This window comes from Henckelia pumila, chromosome 4 (genome assembly GCF_033568475.1).
Source record: "Henckelia pumila isolate YLH828 chromosome 4, ASM3356847v2, whole genome shotgun sequence".
Taxonomy (NCBI): domain Eukaryota; kingdom Viridiplantae; phylum Streptophyta; class Magnoliopsida; order Lamiales; family Gesneriaceae; genus Henckelia; species Henckelia pumila.
This window is the reverse complement of record NC_133123.1, coordinates 6531567-6548510: the sequence shown is the minus strand read 5'-3', so window position 1 is coordinate 6548510 and position 16944 is coordinate 6531567. Positions and strand designations below refer to the sequence as shown.

The 16944-nt window shown below is 35.2% G+C and overlaps 4 protein-coding genes across 14 annotated transcripts; 2 read left to right on the top strand and 2 right to left on the bottom strand.

The window, feature by feature from the left end:
• The first annotated feature begins 36 nt into the window (after positions 1-36).
• On the top strand, positions 37-6333 carry LOC140864390 (uncharacterized). The gene is made up of 17 exons (XM_073268547.1): positions 37-177; positions 288-377; positions 528-639; positions 1444-1471; positions 1705-1803; positions 1917-1986; positions 2063-2100; positions 2246-2320; positions 2406-2501; positions 2704-2767; positions 3629-3682; positions 4204-4289; positions 4392-4452; positions 4629-4693; positions 4997-5102; positions 5501-5589; positions 5993-6333. Exons 1-17 carry the CDS (start codon positions 112-114, stop codon positions 6153-6155), a joined length of 1362 nt encoding a protein of 453 aa, XP_073124648.1. The 5' UTR covers positions 37-111; the 3' UTR covers positions 6156-6333.
• Positions 6334-8230: 1897 nt separating this feature from the next.
• Positions 8231-11307, top strand: LOC140864065 (protein NUCLEAR FUSION DEFECTIVE 6, mitochondrial-like). 10 transcript variants are annotated; one of them, XR_012144106.1, is made up of 5 exons: positions 8231-8451; positions 8539-8660; positions 9423-9482; positions 10616-10666; positions 11091-11307. XR_012144106.1 is itself a non-coding variant. In XM_073267968.1 (4 exons), the coding sequence occupies exons 1-3, from the start codon at positions 8300-8302 to the stop codon at positions 10633-10635; spliced, it is 294 nt and encodes a 97-aa protein (XP_073124069.1). In that variant the 5' UTR covers positions 8231-8299; the 3' UTR covers positions 10636-10666; positions 11091-11306. The 10 variants fall into 10 exon arrangements, 5 of the variants coding, with proteins under 5 accessions (XP_073124069.1, XP_073124072.1, XP_073124068.1 ...); XR_012144103.1 differs by lacking the exon at positions 10616-10666 and having other exon boundaries at positions 11091-11305; XR_012144102.1 differs by lacking the exon at positions 11091-11307 and having other exon boundaries at positions 10616-11081.
• A 282-nt stretch (positions 11308-11589) lies between these two features.
• LOC140866922 (reticulon-like protein B17) lies at positions 11590-13589 on the bottom strand. The gene is made up of 8 exons (XM_073271986.1): positions 13070-13589; positions 12840-12993; positions 12675-12749; positions 12437-12578; positions 12285-12354; positions 12122-12187; positions 11917-12039; positions 11590-11813 (listed from the first exon to the last, which is right to left on the bottom strand). Exons 1-8 carry the CDS (start codon positions 13587-13589, stop codon positions 11656-11658), a joined length of 1308 nt encoding a protein of 435 aa, XP_073128087.1. The 3' UTR covers positions 11590-11655.
• A 1178-nt stretch (positions 13590-14767) lies between these two features.
• On the bottom strand, positions 14768-16944 carry LOC140866240 (nicotianamine aminotransferase 1-like). 2 transcript variants are annotated; one of them, XM_073271185.1, is made up of 7 exons: positions 16688-16944; positions 16138-16477; positions 15743-15961; positions 15549-15608; positions 15254-15409; positions 15056-15149; positions 14768-14973 (listed from the first exon to the last, which is right to left on the bottom strand). In XM_073271185.1, the coding sequence occupies exons 1-7, from the start codon at positions 16942-16944 to the stop codon at positions 14852-14854; spliced, it is 1248 nt and encodes a 415-aa protein (XP_073127286.1). In that variant the 3' UTR covers positions 14768-14851. The 2 variants fall into 2 exon arrangements, with proteins under 2 accessions (XP_073127286.1, XP_073127287.1); XM_073271186.1 differs by having other exon boundaries at positions 14810-14973; positions 15072-15149; positions 16688-16866.

Here is a 16944-nt window from a genome sequence, read left to right as displayed (position 1 = left end):
TATTATTATTATTATTATTTAACACGCTTTTTCTACGGTCTCGGGGGTTTTAGTCTCTCTCTAGGGTTTTAATTCATCTTCATCGAAGTGAACGGTGCGCATTCACGTGCGATGAAGGTGAAAGTGATTTCCCGTTCTACGGAAGAATTCACCCGCGAACGAAGCCAAGACCTGCAGGTATTACGAACTATTCATCTTCTTAATGCGGTGGTGTTTTGCTGAAAACCAGCTGGATTGTCAGCTTCTTAGTTTGGAAAGTTAATTTTTGGATTTTCTTTTATTTGTAGAGGGTGTTTCGAAATTACGATCCCAATCTCAGATCCCAAGAGAAATCAGTCGAGTATGTTCGAGCTCTTAATGCTGCTAAATTAGATAAGGTTCCATTTTCTTATGACGACTGATGTTATCATTTTGATATGTGTTATGTTATTTTGTCATCCTTGGCTAATTGTATGAGGTCTATTTTGTCATTCTTAGTTGATTTCAAGTGGTTGTTAAAGATTTGCTTCGTGTTTTTGTTGTGGTAGATATTTGCTCGTCCGTTTATTGGGGCAATGGATGGGCACATTGATGCGGTTTCATCTATGGCCAAGAATCCCAATCATTTAAAGGGGATATTTTCCGGTTCTATGGATGGAGGTATAATTGTTTGATTTGGCTTCTTCAGCTTCTTTATCTTGGTCCGGATTGTGGGAAGTTGTAAGAACCTAATGTTGATATGCAATAGGTACTTGGGTTGTAACTGCTCTTACATGATGGATCAAAACGTTGACTAGACGAAGAAGCAATTATAATGCTATATAGAAAGCAATGGAATTTGTTAAATAGAAAAAATACTTGAACAATCATCTGATTCATTCCTAACACAGGCACAAACTGAAACTGAAACTGAAACTGAAACTGAAATTATATTTATTTAATTAATTTATTATTATGGCCAAGTGATTCTGTCTCTTTACCTTTTTCCTCATGTTCAGTTTAGGAAGTGCCGAAGTGATGTTCTTGTTTTTATCTGCTTGACTTCTGCTTCTACTGCCTTTCTTCCTCTATGCTTCTTTAAATGGACTGCACTTTCTTTGTTCCTAACAGATCCAATATGTAAATTTGTAATTTACAATGTTTTGAGCAATAATAAAGCAAATTTCGATTTACGAGCAAAAACATTTATCTACATTATTGGATTCACAAGTCCTAATAATGTCCCTAGTCTATAATGCTTGCCAGTGGCAGTGCTTCATGGTCAAAGGCATCTTCACTAAAGAGCTACTCCTTGAGATGAGCCTCACTGGTTGCACATTTTTTGGGTTTGAAAACAATTGTTCACTAGACCCACAGGGCCATATGATATGCCAACTTTTAGACGTCTGAAAGCTAAGAGCTCGTTCTATTTTATGCATGCTGTTTATTGAAGCTTAAAGCTGATTCCATTTGTCACATTTGCAGATATTCGTCTTTGGGATTTGGCCACCAGGTAATGCAAGCGGTTTTAAATTTGTGTTCTAAGATTTTGCGTTGACTGTAATAAGTTTTTGCCTGTGAGATGTATCCCTTTTTCTAATGAAAAAGCTGGCAACTTTCAATATACTAGAAAATTTGAGGAGAAAAGTAAAAAATAAAATTTATTTCTAAATTCAGTTGCAGACTTGTTACATTCCATTTCCAACAGTGCTTGTTCTGATTATGTTATACTCCTTTGACAATTAGGCGGACAGTTTGTCAGTTTCCTGGGCATCAAGGTGCAGTAAAGGGTTTGACGGTGTCTACAGATGGTCGTGTTCTTGTATCGTGTGGAACAGATTCCACGTAAGGCCAAAATTTTCCTTTTGATTTTGGAGCTGAATTTGTATTCTGTGCCATATTTGCATTGTGTGGTCGGCATTATTTTATATGCTCTTCACTCTATATTTACGTTTCAGTATCAGGCTCTGGAATGTTCCCATTCCTTCGCTTATGGACTTTGGTAACATATTCAATAGTGAAGCCAAGGTTAGCGATTCTTCATTTCACCTAATTAATTATTGCATAGTATTCTATTTGTCTGAATAAAATTTGGGTTCTCCAGGAGCCACTGGCGGTCTATGTTTGGAAAAATGCTTTCTGGTAAGATTCTTTAGAGCTTTTTTTTCTCTTAAACATTGTCCTACATACTTCCCCTAATCATTATCGATGACATGGATTTCTGTATTTTTCTGTGATGCTTGGTTCAATTCCGTTGTGAATTTTTTCCCTCATACTTTTTACTCAGGGCTGTTGATCACCAATCGAATGGTGATCTGTTTGCTACTGCTGGAGCTCAAGTGGACATATGGGACCACAACAGGTTTGATTAAGATTGTATTTCTACTTTGTCAGTAGACTGTGGAGATGTTAAGGTATCTAAAGTTTTATGCTCCCTCTACATTCAGGTCTCAGCCTGTCAACAGTTTTGAATGGGGCAAACATACATCTATATCTGTGCGATTTAATCCCGGAGAACCGAATATATTGGCGACATCGGGCAGGTCTGTTGTTACAGAAATTGACTTAATATTTCCTGTTATTGTTTCATGCATTGAGATTTGAGAATGTAGTTGCATTGGTGGATTGATGAATTTGAGTTTTTTTTTAACATGTTTACAAGTGCTGCTATTTTATCAGCATGTGTTAGGTGATTGCTATATCTTTTTTCTTACACCTTTCTTGTCCTGACTCTCATGTTTGCAGTGACCGAAGCATTACAATATTTGATTTACGATTGTCATCTCCAGCGAGAAAGATAATCATGAGGGTGAGTCATCCCATTTTCTTACTTATTAAGAAACCTTCTATTTTATGAAAGACATTTTCTGGTCGAATATTTTCTGAAGTTTATATTACTTTTGAGCTCGGTCATTGATGTGTCATCAGGTTCTAGGTTTTAGGAGTTTTGATTAGGAATTATTGATATCGATGTCTTTGACTTGGCTGTGTTTGTATTTGGAAGTTAGTCTACAAAGAATGCTATCAGTTAAGGTACATGAACAAAACAAGTTGTACGTTGGTGAGAGTTGCTTCTCAGGTTTAAGATGATAGATGGGTGAAATTCGTGATCTGTGGTGCGTTCGAATTGACCTGCAGAACTATGTCAGGTTGAAGAATTGGGTATTTTATGCAACTTATGTGCTCTAATTAGAGCCTTTTTGGAAAGTAAAAACTATGGGAGGAATGAGAGTGAGTGCTGTTTTGGACATTCCAAACTGAATTGAGCTAGGAGAACAAAATTGTGCTACATTCAATACATATTGTCTTATAATTGAAAACCAAGATGAAATATCCAGTGGCTTCGAAATTTTAGTCATAACTTAATAACTGGGCCTTGCCATGTGCACTCAAATAATTGATTGTGTTTTAAAAGTTGCTTCTTCAGTGGAGTTTCAAATGGTAATGGAAGAATACTCGAGTGTTATAGAAGCCAAGAGAAGAAGGCTATTTTTTCTAATTTCAAAAATTTTCTTTTATTGATTAATTTTCACACTTACCTTTACTTGTCATGGAAGCTGTTGGGTATTTACTTTGATGCATGCATGCCTTGTGTTGAAATTTTATTTTTGTTTACATTGTTTAATTCATTTCTTCTGGGGTTAACATTCTTTCTTTTTCTTTTCCACAGACAAAAACTAATTCAATAGCATGGAATCCGATGGAACCAATGAATTTTACAGCTGTAAGCCATCATTGGAACTCTGATTTCTCGTTTTAATTATGTATCTTGAATGATTAATCAAATATTTGGAAAAAAAATGTTCTTCCCAGATGTAGCAAATTCTTCTGCCCGAATTTCTGAATGGATGATACTAATAGTACTCATTTAAAATTGTCTCGCCATATCCATCAACTACTCTTTTAGTCATCTGATGTTGCTATATGCATTTGGATAGTACATTTTCTGGCGTTGGTCTCTTATTCAGTGTTTTTTGTTGCCCGTAGTATACTAGTGACTTTCATCTGTAGTTTTCGTCTCTCGTCCCATGTTTTAGCCTTTCGATTGAATTTTAAGGCAGCTTTAAAACTTTTTGAAGTGCTGAAAAGTATATGTTTTACTGAATTTTTTCTTGCTGTGGTTTTTGGAGATTTATTTAAATACGTGGTGTGCACTCGAGATAGAAATCATACGAACTAGGTTTTCCATTGTAATTCAGACGCTCGATCATCATGTTAGTTAATTAACATCTCATAGTAATGCAGGCAAATGAAGATTGCAATTGTTACAGCTATGATGCTCGAAAATTGGATGAAGCTAGATGTGTACACAAAGATCATGTCTCTGCCGTGTAAGACTGAAGTTACTGCTTTTAAATAATCTAAGTGCATGCTTATTCTTTCTATGTTATTTAGTAGACATCTTATGATTTACCAAGATCAAACCTTTGCAGAATGGATATTGATTACTCGCCAACTGGTCGTGAATTTGTTACTGGATCTTACGATAGAACTGTGAGTTCTCTTTAATCTGTTTTTTTTTTTTGTTCTTTTGATGTTTTGTTGTCTTGGGGAAAAATTGATGCTTCCATGTGCAAGTAGGATGGGGAAGGATCAGAGGTGTTGCAACTTTCAGAAGCTATCAGTTGCCAATAAAGATCTAAGTTCTGGCTATATTTTATCTTTCGCAGGTTAGGATATTCCAGTATAATGGTGGCCACAGTCGTGAAATTTATCATACCAAGAGAATGCAAAGGTTTTTTCATTTCTTGAGCTTTCAGATATTTGTGTTCCTATCAACGTGTATATATCATTGTAACTTACACCATTGAAGTTTTATATTTAACTTAAACCCTATAACATTTAATGTAGCAATGTTGGTGACTTTATATACAAAAATTGCGCATATATTATTGTAACTTATGCCATTGAAGTTTCATTATTTAAACCTTATATCATTAAATGTAGCAATGTTGGTGAATGGTGACTTTGATATCAGTAATGTCGGTCACAAGAATTAAATTGTACGTATTTTTTTTAATTGGTTGAACCTTTGCAGGGTCTTCTGTGTCAAGTTCAGTTGTGATGCAAGTTATGTGATATCTGGAAGTGATGATACAAACCTCCGTCTGTGGAAAGCTAAAGCATCTGAGCAATTAGGAGTTGTATGAATCTTGCCCTTTTTTATCTTAATTTGTGTATTTTTCATCTAAATATCCGTGGTCAAGTGATTGTGGGATAAGAGTTTCTGGGCGTGAGAGTTTCTTTTACCTTTCCTCTTCTTTCCTTCTCTTGTGTTTGGTGGATGCCTGGTTGGCCTTCTTGACTCTAAAGTTTAGTGGTGTGTATCTTATGTCCTTTATGTTTCTATATGAAGTAGTTATGTTTGTTCGTGAACGGGTATATGACATTCAAATGTCCAGTTCAAGAGAGCAAGCTGGTTCTTTCAGTGTGTTATAGTTGGGTCATGGGTGTGATTTATTGAAGTTTTTAAGTCGATACATCTTACCAAATATTTCATTCCATCGTCATCAGCATGACGTAGACATTGCTATTTTTTCAGCTTTTACCAAGAGAACGTAAAAAACATGAATATTTGGAAGCTGTCAAGAATCGATACAAGCATCTTCCAGAGGTTAAGCGCATTGTCAGGTAAACCAATTGGTTTGGATTATCTGGAAGGCTGTGTTTTTACTTTTTGTGTACATCTGGATGAAAATTCTCTTATTTTAAATCGGAGGATGGTTGCTATATTTTGCCCATCTTCTGAGACTGCTCAAGTGCAATCTTCTGGTCCTAAACTCTGACTGTACAACAAGCATGCAGCAAGTGTGTTCGGTCAAGTTGTACTGCATTTAAGAACATTTTTTCTTTCCCATTTTGAGGAATTATCTATTACCCTAAATCTCTGATTCATAATCAGGTTCCTATTAATATTTGGAATTAACCACCTTCGAATGAAGTTGGCTCCCTACACAAAGTTGCATGTTACATTCTTCTCATGTGGCGAAACGTTTTCCTGAACATTGGTTCCTTCTGTAATGTGAACTTACAGGCACAGGCATTTGCCAAAGGCAATCTATAAAGCATCTTCTCTGAGACGTTTCGTGGCTGATGCTGAAAGAAGGAAGGCAGAGAGGAGAAGAGCTCATAGTGCCCCAGGAAGTATAGTCCAAGTGCCATTGCGCAAAAGAAGAATCATTCAACAAGTTGAATAAATTGTGTTCAATTATATTTGATCTGATGCTCTTGATCCTTGTTCACTCATGTACTGCTTCCATTGATATCTGTGTACACAGAGATGTTAAAAATATTAACACACTTGTCTAAAGACAAGTGATTGAAAGACACCATTTTGCAGCAAATACCAAGGCCCAATTACCACGGTAATGTTTATTACTGCAGTGATGTTTTTTTTTGCATATTTGACTCTCAAAGAAAATATGCGACCATCATTTGTGTAAGACAGCACGGTCACTTTTAAATTTATCATCTGTTTAAGGTGCTAACTGAAACAACCAATAATTTGGGGATTAAATTTTCGATATGAGCTCTTCTTTTACATATACTAACGATTCGATCATCATATTTTTTGTTGTTAATATAATATTTTTTAAATTTAAATTGGATTCAATTGTTTTTATAAAAAAAAAAAATTGAATCAATTTGTATTAATTATAAAAAATAGGATTAAGAATATAAAGCCCTTAAATGTAATTTTGAATTGCTCATACCAAAATAATTATTATAAGATGCTTTCTTCTTCCTAAGGTGTAATTGTCCACATTTGTATCAAGTCCGGTGAACTAAATTCACGAAACTAACTTCTTTTTTTTTCTTCGTTGATTTTTTCGCTTTTATGTTATTCAAAAAGTGACAAATGAACGGTTGGTAGCAAAATAATTTTTGATTAAAACATTCCTTTAAAAAAAATACCTCCCTCGATATGTATTTACAAATAAATTTGGTGGTTTATTTTTAAAAAAAACTGAGATTTTTTGCGCTCTTCAAATAATAATACTATTTTCCAACCATTTCAGGGTTTTTTTGGTAGTTTTTAAAATAACATTGGCTTCAGCATTTTTTTTAAATAGGTTTTTCGCCCTCTTTAGAAAAATTGACGAAGCATGATACACCCCACATTAAATGAATGATGTAAATATAAATAAATAAATTTCATAAAAAGTAAAGTATGAATCAAATTAAATTTATTATTAGCGTTAAGAATTAAGATGGAGCTCAATTTTTTTTATATATAAAACATTAAAAAGTAGTACCCTATATATTGTAAGAAAAATACATTTTAGTCCTTATAGTTTTATATCAAAATATTTTGGACCCTAAACATTTTAAAACATCATTTTTTATCATTAAAGTTTGAAAATTGCAACACAATTAGTCCTTATCATATATTTTGTAGTTAAATATATTTTTTGAGAGTAATTTATGATATTTTTTAAACTGTATTGACAAAAATTGAATTAAAAAATATGAAAAAATAAAGAGCATAAATAATCACATACATACGACACAAACATGCTTATTAGTATTTTTTTTTATAATGTTATTATGTCAATAAAATTTATTGCAGTTTTTTATTTAAACAAAAAAAATTACTTAAGTATATTGAGTTTGTACATAAACACCAGTCGAATATATTTTCAAAATAAAAAAATCATATAAATATTCTAATATGTACATATCTTAATGTGTTTTTTTAATAATTTCTTAAAATAAAATTTATTCAATATCTTTGATACTAAAAAGCTAGATTTGATATCAAATATAATTAATTATTTAGTTTTATTTAAAAATAAGATACGAACTAAATAAAATTTAAATTTTTTAAGATATCAAATATAAATATATCATATATATAATTACGTTTTTAAATATTAAACATTAATAATAAATTACAAATAATAAAAAATTTGATAGAGTACAAAAATTAATCTTGAAATTCTATTTTTTATTTTAGTTTTAAAATTAATTTTTTTCAATTTTAATATAAAATAAAACATAAAATATTAAAAAAATGAGAGTTTCATTTAATATTTTTATGTTTTGTCTTTTCATAATATTTTATTATTAGTTCTATCCATTTTTTGTCTTATAATGTTCACAAAAATATATTTAACCATAAAATATATGATAAAGACTAATTATATTGCAATTTTCAAAATTTAAAGACAAAAAATATTGTTTTGAAATATTTAGGGATAAAAAATATTTTGATATGAAAATACAAGTACCAAAATGTAATTTTCCCGTATGCATCGAAAGACAAAACCCTGTGTCGAGGGTTTTAGCCCAGCTACAGTTGCCCATTTTTTGAGCCAAATTTACGATTTGCTCAAAGGAAATGGCCATCGCCGCCGCATCAACTGCCGCTAGATCCATATTCCGGTCCTCATCCCTCCGTAACGCCACCTCTAGACTCGCCTCCCAAGCGAAATCTGCTCGCTCGCCTTTCGCTCTCCCGTCCAGGGCCCCGCTTGCTCACCGCATCTTTAGGTAATCATCTATATCTACACAAGCAAATTATTCTCGATAACTGAGTACATTTCTAATTTTATTATTTCGGATGAATATTTCCGAAAGGTGCCCTTCTGAAATGAGTGCGTGCCTGGAATCGATGCAACCATACCACACTGCCACGGCCTCGGCCCTTATGACCTCGATGCTTACCGCCTCTCGCGTTGGATACAGTTGGCTTCCAGAAGGTACTTCTCACTAAATTTTATGCTTTTGTTAACGTTCTAATAGTTTGATGCTTAAATTATTCTTATTTCAGTGCAAAATTAATCTGAACTCACCGTCCATGCCTATGCTTAGCCATAAAGTTTTTTTTTAAGTATTTTGTTCAATCTGTGGTGCATTGTTGAAGCTGTTATTGGTCCTGTGCGTAAAATTGGTGGTGTTTGTGATGAACATTCGCTGTTTCATTCTGTAATCTGTACACATTTATGGATTTACAAATGCTCAAGCTGGTTTTTTTCTATTATTTGCGAATCGATATGATACAATAGAGTGATCATTTCTATCTAATTCGTTTTCACATTTAATATGAGAAATGTAGAAGGTAGCGGTTGGGATGGGGCGGGGCAGGGCAGGGCGGTGTGGGGGCAATGTATTAAAGTTGGTGTCAGTTTGTCTCCGGTTCTTGTGTACCTGGTCCTTCGGTTTGCTTTTTCACCCTAAACAAAGGAAGCACGGAATAATATTATGTCCTAGTGCCGTTCCGCGACAGCTTTTCTTGTACAGTCCCTTTAACTCCCGAGCCGTTTTTTTGGGGTTACTACATACCATTTAACTTTACCCTGAACTCTTGGTTGGTTTATTTTTCAGTTCGTTCATCCACTTTGATGGGTGGGTTTCTTCAAAATATTACTTTATTTTGGTTTCAGCTTCGCTATGCACAGCTCCTTAAGTATCATGAAATGCCAATAGGTTGCCTGACCAACATCTTCTCGTTCCTTATTTAGGTATCTAGCAAGATCTGTAGAGCTACCTTTTGCTGCCCTTGTCCTTCTTTCATGTATCTGGTAAGTTAGTTTATTTTTCAGTTGTGTCCATCTACTGCCCAAAACATCATAAAGCCCATGCATATTTGTAGAATTCAAGCTAGTTAAGTTGTTGGCTGCATTCCCTTCTATATTCTCCTGCTCCTCCCTCCTCTTTTAATGCTTTCGTCACGCTGGTGATGAGATGAGCACCTAAAAATGATGATGATTATATATGACATCCAGCTTCTTATTCTTTCTTTTTCTTATTTTGCGTGAAGATCATTAACATATCTGTTTACCAATGCCTATTTCTTCATTTGAATAAAAAAAATGCCTTCTTCATCTTCCTGATGTGTAGGCCTTGACAAGACTAGATGAAGACGGAGAAGCAAAGATCATTGCTTTTGTTTTCGTTCTGTCATAACTTTTTTAGACAATGTTTTAAATTTAAAAAACTCTTGTTCTCCTTGTTTCAGAATTCAGATATGAATTAAACTTTCTTACTTCAGATGGAATGAATCTATTGTTGAATTTCTTTACCAATGTAATAATCTGTTTCATTTGGTGATTTTCCAGCTGTCAAATTCTTCTAATTGTGTCTCTACACTCTTCTAAACAATGCAGAATTTCCAAATTAAGTTCGGGTTAGATGTTTGATTGCTTATGAGCTGGGAGTACTTTTGTTTGTGTATATAGCATTAGGACTACATGTTTCTGTAGGATCATTGCCATCAGATAAAACTTTTTAAGGGAAGTCAATCAAGGTTGAAACTTACATTTTATTTTTATTCAATCAGCTTGCAATGATGATGTGTGATGAACTTTGGAAGGCAAGGAAATATTTAAACTACAATCTTCTTTCAAACACCAATTGTGGAAAGTGAAGAAGTTTGATTGGCTCCAAGAAGGGACAATATATTGTGTCCAAGCCTAGAAAACTAATAGAATTCTCGTTGCCCATGATAAAGTTTGAGTATCATCGTTTTCTTTTCTTTTTGGATGTTAAATAAATTCCCTCATGAAAGACGAGATTCACATGCATGATTGCTTTATTAAGTCGTCCTTCTTTGAGATTTAATTGCTGTTAGTTGTTTGAATCTTTGTTTGAGATGTGATTGCTGTCAAAATTTACCATTTTGAAGTATTTTACTGATATTCCGTGTGTTAATCAGCTTGCAATGATGATCTATGATCGGTACCCATCCTTCAAAGGCTCGAGCAAGGTCTCTTCCTGAAATTGTCTTATCTGAACAAATATTTATGTCCCGGAGAACACACTCGACCAATTTAAACTGTTGCTGATTCCTCTGTTGTGAAATCCGACCTCGTGAAAAATACGAGGCGAAATGCATAATAAGCCTTACTGATCGTGCATATTGTTCGGTTTAAAGTATCAAATGAATAGGAGATATCATATTTGTGTGCCTCCATCCTTTCTCGGTTGCTAATTCTAATAATTCAGAGTGGAAGCCTCACTTTTTATGCCTTGCTAATATTCGAGTTGAGTTTAGATGCTGTTAACATTGTACTTAAACAATTTGTGTGCCTCCTGTTCGTCATGGGTTGGTACTGTACATCACTTTTGGCCGAAAAGCAATTTGATCTTAAATGGTCGAGCACTGAAATTTATCCTTTTAATTTTGCCAGGTAGTGATGATGCATAATTTGGATGTTTTCTCAAGCATTCATTCCTCTCACAGAGCTCTGTAATGTTTGCTTCGTTATTTTTTTGGAACATGTTTCGATAACCTTGTCAAAAATTGTCATCGACGCCACCTCTTTTTTTTTATGTAGCAATTATTCATGTCAATTGGAGCGTACTTGACTATTTGTGGTTATGAGAGTATATCGTGTCGATTTGTAATAATTTTTTGTCCGCCAAATGTGATAAAAAAAACACTTCTTTTGAACAAAACAATATGTTATGCAAGTAAAATCTGGTTAAGTCAAACCGCAACTTTATATTTTAAAGAAAGAACAACAATGGTACGGCGAAGGGATTTGCAGTGCGAGAGAACTGAATAATGCCGCAAACCGATATAACTAATACAAGTATAAACTATAGTGAGTACAGAATCGCAAACTGGAGCCAACACAAAAAATTGAATAGAAATTGAATTTATTGCCTGAAGGGGGTGATTTGGTGATGTTAGAAGTTACAATCGTGTCGCGATGAGCATGGGAAACACATACTGGAAACACAAGAAATGAATCATTTCTTGGAATCGATTTCTATGGCAACTAATGCCTGAGTTTGCTTTTGCTGCTGCTGCTCGTGATCCTTTTTCTGTTTTTTTCCTCCTATATCTTCCTCATTCTTTACTTCTATGTTCTGTCTCCGATATCTAATTATTACGAGACACAGAAATGCTGCATAAAACCAACCAAACAAAATCAATTGTTATGTACACACTACAGCAATCTCTAAGTTTATAAAATTGAGTTAACTTCCTCAGTAATCACTAAGGAATACCAGCGAAAATCCGAGTTCTGATGGCTGTGAGATTCCAAAAGGCAGTCACAAATGATGCTGCCACGATCTTTTTGTGTGTGCAAGCTCCCCATGTTTCCAGCCCCCAAGATTTCACATATTCAACTGTTCATTCAAAATTACTCACTTTTCTGGCACAAAACATCCCAAGCTTAATTAGATGCACCAGAAAGGATTTACTACCAACCTTTCTTGGATAATTCAGTTGAGTAAGTGGAATACATTTTTGGGCAAGTGAAGCCAATGAAAAAACCTGAAAGAATCAGAAGAACCACAGTCGAGGTATTTATCCTTTCATCAAGAATTTCAGGTGATTTGCGGGTTTGTTAACGAATTTTAAATGAGCTTACTAAGTGCACATAATCTCCATAAGGTAATGAGATGGCCATATTCAGCTCCCACAAGCAAGAAAGGAACAACCTGAATTAGCAGAAAAATGAAGTGATTTAACACATTCTCGTAATATTTGATTTTACAGAGTTGAAAACATGAGATAACTCACTTTGAGGGTCATTGCTGGTTCTCCTGAGAACACTTCTCTTGTTTTTGAGATTGAATAATTTGCAGCTGGAAGTATTAGTCTGCCAAGTTTCACTATATCCTCTTCTTCCAACTTGAAATCACGCCTCGTATCATTGGCATCCCTTCGAGATCCTCGGCAAAGGCAGAGCAATTAACAACACAGAAAAAGATGCTACAAAAGCATAATTTTGATTCCGAAATCGCTCCTTTAACCATACCTTTTGCGCATTGAATTTGAGAAGAATGACAATCCCAAAATTAGAAGTCCCACTTGAGATAAGAACGAGAAGATGCTACAAGAATTCGGCCGTTAAGCGATGTTTGTGGAGTAGGTTTTTTTTTTTTTTGGAATAAGAAATAGGGAACACAAGAACATAACATACCTAAAGCTGACACCTTTTGTAAAACTAGAAGACAGGAAACAGAGGAAGCCAAAACCGAACCAAAGGCTTGATTTAGAGACATCTTTCCACATAACCAAATCACTTATAAGCTTCTCGATTCGATCAAGATTGCACCCATCACCGTCAGTTGTTCCTGATTCACCAATCGACAATCGATTAAGCCACACTTAAAATTACTCAGTTAAAAAAAAAAAGATGATATTTCATACTCGGTGAAGAATCAGAAGGGACTAATATTGATTTTTCCTTCCTAGCCCTGCCACCCTGCCTCTTCTTTCTTGGCTTTGCCATAATTTCTTCACCCACGCCAAACTCCCTCTCTTCTCTCATTTCTTGCTCCAATCGTCTCCGCGACTTCCGAGTACTCCTTGGAGATGCAGCACAGCCCAACAAAGCATTTTTACTCTTGCACCTTTTTCTAACTCCGCTGGCCTCGACAAAAGCATCTTCTGCCGTTTCAAGCCTGTCTGAAAGGCGTTTTTTCGATCTTTTTGTAGGCGAAGGAGAAATCATCAGGAGCTCGCGGAGCGGTAGAGTGTAAGGTGGCCTGGGAGAAAGGGTGGAAGCAGGCGATGGACTAGATGGTTTTGGTGAATAAGGGGCTATTTCTAAAGATAGCTGTGGGATGTCTGCTCCTTCGTGGCTGTAATGGCGGAGCTTTGACAGTCTTGAAGCGGATTTGGTTCGACTTCGGGGCTCCGATCGCTGAGAAGGTGGTGGGGAATCCATAGCTTGATGCAAATTTTTGTGGGTTTTCGAAGTTTCGTGGATTTTCTTGAGATGAGATGAGATGGGACAACAGTTTTTTTTTTATATTGAAAGGCGTAAAGGGTACAATAGCCGTTGAAGATTTTGAAATATTAACGGCGGGTAACACCACTTTAACGGTAACGAAACGGGGAGGCAAGTCCGTTAATTCTTATTGACTTTTAGCAAATTTCTCTTCAATTATTATGGAAAAGTAATAATTTTTGTATAAAAAAGTAATAATATTTTAACAATGTGTTGATGGATTAAACGCCATTTACGGAAATATTTGTAAAAGTTGATTTGATTCCATGTGAATCATTATATTAATGTGAGGTTATTACTACTGTAAAAAAAAAAAAAAAAAAGTGAGGTTAGTGCCTTGTTTATTACAATTTACATATAGAAGTAATCGGGGCGGACCACCATGTAGTATGCATAAAAAAAAATTACATAGAATCATTTTCTCCTATTTTTTTGCAAATTAAATGAATCACGTTAAACCTAAACCTAAACCTAAACCGTGCACAAATCTCTTTCCCATCGGTTGATTCATTTAGGTTTGAGGTGATTCATTTAATTTGCAAAAATAGGATAAATTATTCTATGTATTTTTTTATGCATAGTACATGGTGGGTCCGCCCCGATTATTTCAATGTAATCTCTCTCCCATCGGTTGATGAGATGCTGACATAAATGTAATATTTGGGTCTATATATTTTTTATGAACCCCATCATTCAAATCAATTTTGGACATTAGATTCAGCATAGGTAGTACAATTATACTAGCATGAGCTCAACACATCTCCTCCTTCGTCCTGCGTTGTACTATCTTGACAGAAAATTCTCTATCTTTAATTTACTTTAGATTTTCGTTACAAATATGTCTCATCAACATTAAAACTAATAAAGAGTGATTTATAAACTCATTAGGTTAGGCAATTTTGTTTTTATGGAACACTTTTTGGTTTATAACCTAACATGCTGAAGTTGATATATATGCTAAACAAATCAACGGCGAATTTTTTTTTTAATTCGTAAAACTGTAGAAATGATTGTCGGAGACAAATGAAACTTATCTTTTATCAGATCCAAGATTCACTACACGATTGTATTTGGATTGAGAATTTTGGTATGGACACATGGTTTGAAGTCTTGATTCTAAATGAAGCTATAAATTTAGAGTTTGCAGTAAAAGTGAACAAGTTCAAAATGTTTCCAACCAAACAAATATGTTAGGACAACTACATGATCATGTTGGAATGCCTGCAACAGAAAGCTTTGATTCTGTGAAGTCCCTCTTCCAAAGAAGCCAAATCTGCTGCAAAACTTATTCTCAACCAATTCTTGAGTCCCAAAACAGACCCTGCATGCACCAAACACGGAACACCTATATATAAACATCATCCATCATCTACTCAAAGTGTGTGCATGTGTATGTGTATAACCTGGAAGAATAAGAACCGATTCCTCTTTAGCGAGTTTAAAGCAGAAATCCATGTCATCTTCTATGCCTTCCAGCATATCAAGATTTAACTTCACCTGCGAAAACATGTTCAAGCTTCATTCAAAACAACAATGCATACATATTTATGAAATCCGACGAAGAATCAGTATGTATAGTATACTAGCTCTCAGTCTCTCACCATTGTAGACATGGCTCCTTGTGGTTTTTGAGGTAAATAAAGGAAAGGGATCTCCATAATCTGTGAACAGCATGCATCCGCGGCTTCTCTAAGTAGAACCACGATGTTTGATATGAAATCCTTTGGTGTTTTCTCCAGGATTTCAGGAATTGCTCCCTAAATATACATAATTCATGAGATTAATGCCCTTAAAAGAAATTATACCAAGAGCTTGTTGCTATCTGATGTTAACATTATAACTTCAGTCAATCTATCGGTATGCTAAATAAAAGAGCACCAAAGATGATACACATACCTGAATGAGAGTTGTAGAATCGGCCGAGATGTTGCGGTAGTTCTTAATGCATTCTGTTATCTGATTACACAAAAGATAATCAAGTTTCTGTGTGTTCATCACATCTTTAGAAAGTAGTTTTCTGTGTCCCTTAGAAATCATTAAAATTTTAAAAAAATGGCGGGGGGGAAATGTTGGGGAAAGCTATGAATTACCCCAGATTTCTCAAGAATTCCATTCGGATCAGAGAGAGCTATCCAACCAAGCCGCCACCCCGGAACCAGCCATCTTTTCGACATTGTTCCAAGACTGACAACAGGGGTGACTGATCCAAAAACTCCCATTGGCACAAATTTGTTGCCTCCGAAAACAAGATCGTAGTAAACTTCATCAGAGATCAGCACGATCCCAAGCCTTTTTGCGGTCTCCGCAATCTTTCATATAAGGATTCAACATTTCCAAGAGTCAGCCAACCAAAAAATACAAAATTGAACTGCTAAAATCTGATATATCAGATGAGAGCGCTGATCAAACTAAACTTAATGGCAATTCCACTCCATTGAGCCTATGAGAACGAACACCAATATTACAAGTACAAAAAACCTTTTACCTTTCGAAGATGTTCCCATGTGAAAACACTTCCACTTGGATTCCCAGGGTTGATGACAACCATGGCAACAGTGTTAACATCTGCCAGAGCTTCTACACCATCAAGATCGATCTCCCAGTCTTTCTCCGGAAAGAGATCGAAATGTCGGACTTCAAGATCCACAAACGAGGAGTGAGCTTCATAGGATGGATATCCAGGCCTGGGAAGTAGGATGTTGGCGCCGGGCTGAGCCAAGACAGTTAAGATGAGTTCTATTGCATGAGCGGCACCAGCAGTGATGAAAATGTCTTCTTCTGATAAATTATATGGAAGATCCTTTGATAAAAATTCTGCAACTGCCCTGTTGCATGAACATGCAGCACATATATAATAAACAAGTTGAGATTATCATTTTCAAAATAGTTTGGCATTACATCATTCTTCAATGATTCAAGTGTATTTCAGAAAATTTTCAAGAACATTTTAATCTTTCTTTTTTAAAATGATATTGTTCAACCATTTTCAGTCCATGCAAGAGAATAAAACTATCAATCTGTGTGAACTTAAGAACCTCCTTGATTCAGGCAAGCCAGCAGCCGGCGCGTAGCCGTTAAATTTAGCAGATCGAAGGGCTCCGTTGACGGCTTCTTCGGCTACAGGCGTAGTTCTGAAAGAAGAATATGCAGAGGGATCTCCATGGCCAAGATGGATCATCGGCCTTTCATCATCATTCTTCAGTTCTTTCTTCATCTTTTCGAGAATTTCTCTAATGGTAACCTTAGCCTCTTTCTGGTTCTTGAGACCCCATTTTGCAAATTTATTCTCCAT

Bases quoted from the DNA above. Each gene is read 5' to 3' on its own strand.
- LOC140866240 (XM_073271185.1), bottom strand. From the start codon at position 16,944: ATGGAGAATAAATTTGCAAAATGGGGTCTCAAGAACCAGAAAGAGGCT. The intron at 16,478-16,687 runs GTTCTTAAGTTC...TTCATGCAACAG, and splicing joins GGCTTGCCTGAATCAAGGAG to GGCAGTTGCAGAATTTTTAT. The intron at 15,609-15,742 runs GTAATTCATAGC...TTGTGTAATCAG, and splicing joins GAATTCTTGAGAAATCTGGG to ATAACAGAATGCATTAAGAA.
- LOC140866922 (XM_073271986.1), bottom strand. From the start codon at position 13,589: ATGGATTCCCCACCACCTTCTCAGCGATCGGAGCCCCGAAGTCGAACC. The intron at 12,579-12,674 runs GTATGGTTAAAG...AGGATCTCGAAG, and splicing joins TCAAATTCAATGCGCAAAAG to GGATGCCAATGATACGAGGC. The intron at 12,188-12,284 runs GTAAGCTCATTT...TGATTCTTTCAG, and splicing joins ATGGAGATTATGTGCACTTA to GTTTTTTCATTGGCTTCACT.
- LOC140864390 (XM_073268547.1), top strand. From the start codon at position 112: ATGAAGGTGAAAGTGATTTCCCGTTCTACGGAAGAATTCACCCGCGAA. The intron at 378-527 runs GTTCCATTTTCT...TTGTTGTGGTAG, and splicing joins ATGCTGCTAAATTAGATAAG to ATATTTGCTCGTCCGTTTAT. The intron at 4,290-4,391 runs GTAAGACTGAAG...AAACCTTTGCAG, and splicing joins AAAGATCATGTCTCTGCCGT to AATGGATATTGATTACTCGC.
- LOC140864065 (XM_073267968.1), top strand. From the start codon at position 8,300: ATGGCCATCGCCGCCGCATCAACTGCCGCTAGATCCATATTCCGGTCC. The intron at 8,452-8,538 runs GTAATCATCTAT...TATTTCCGAAAG, and splicing joins CTTGCTCACCGCATCTTTAG to GTGCCCTTCTGAAATGAGTG. The intron at 8,661-10,615 runs GTACTTCTCACT...TGTGTTAATCAG, and splicing joins ATACAGTTGGCTTCCAGAAG to CTTGCAATGATGATCTATGA.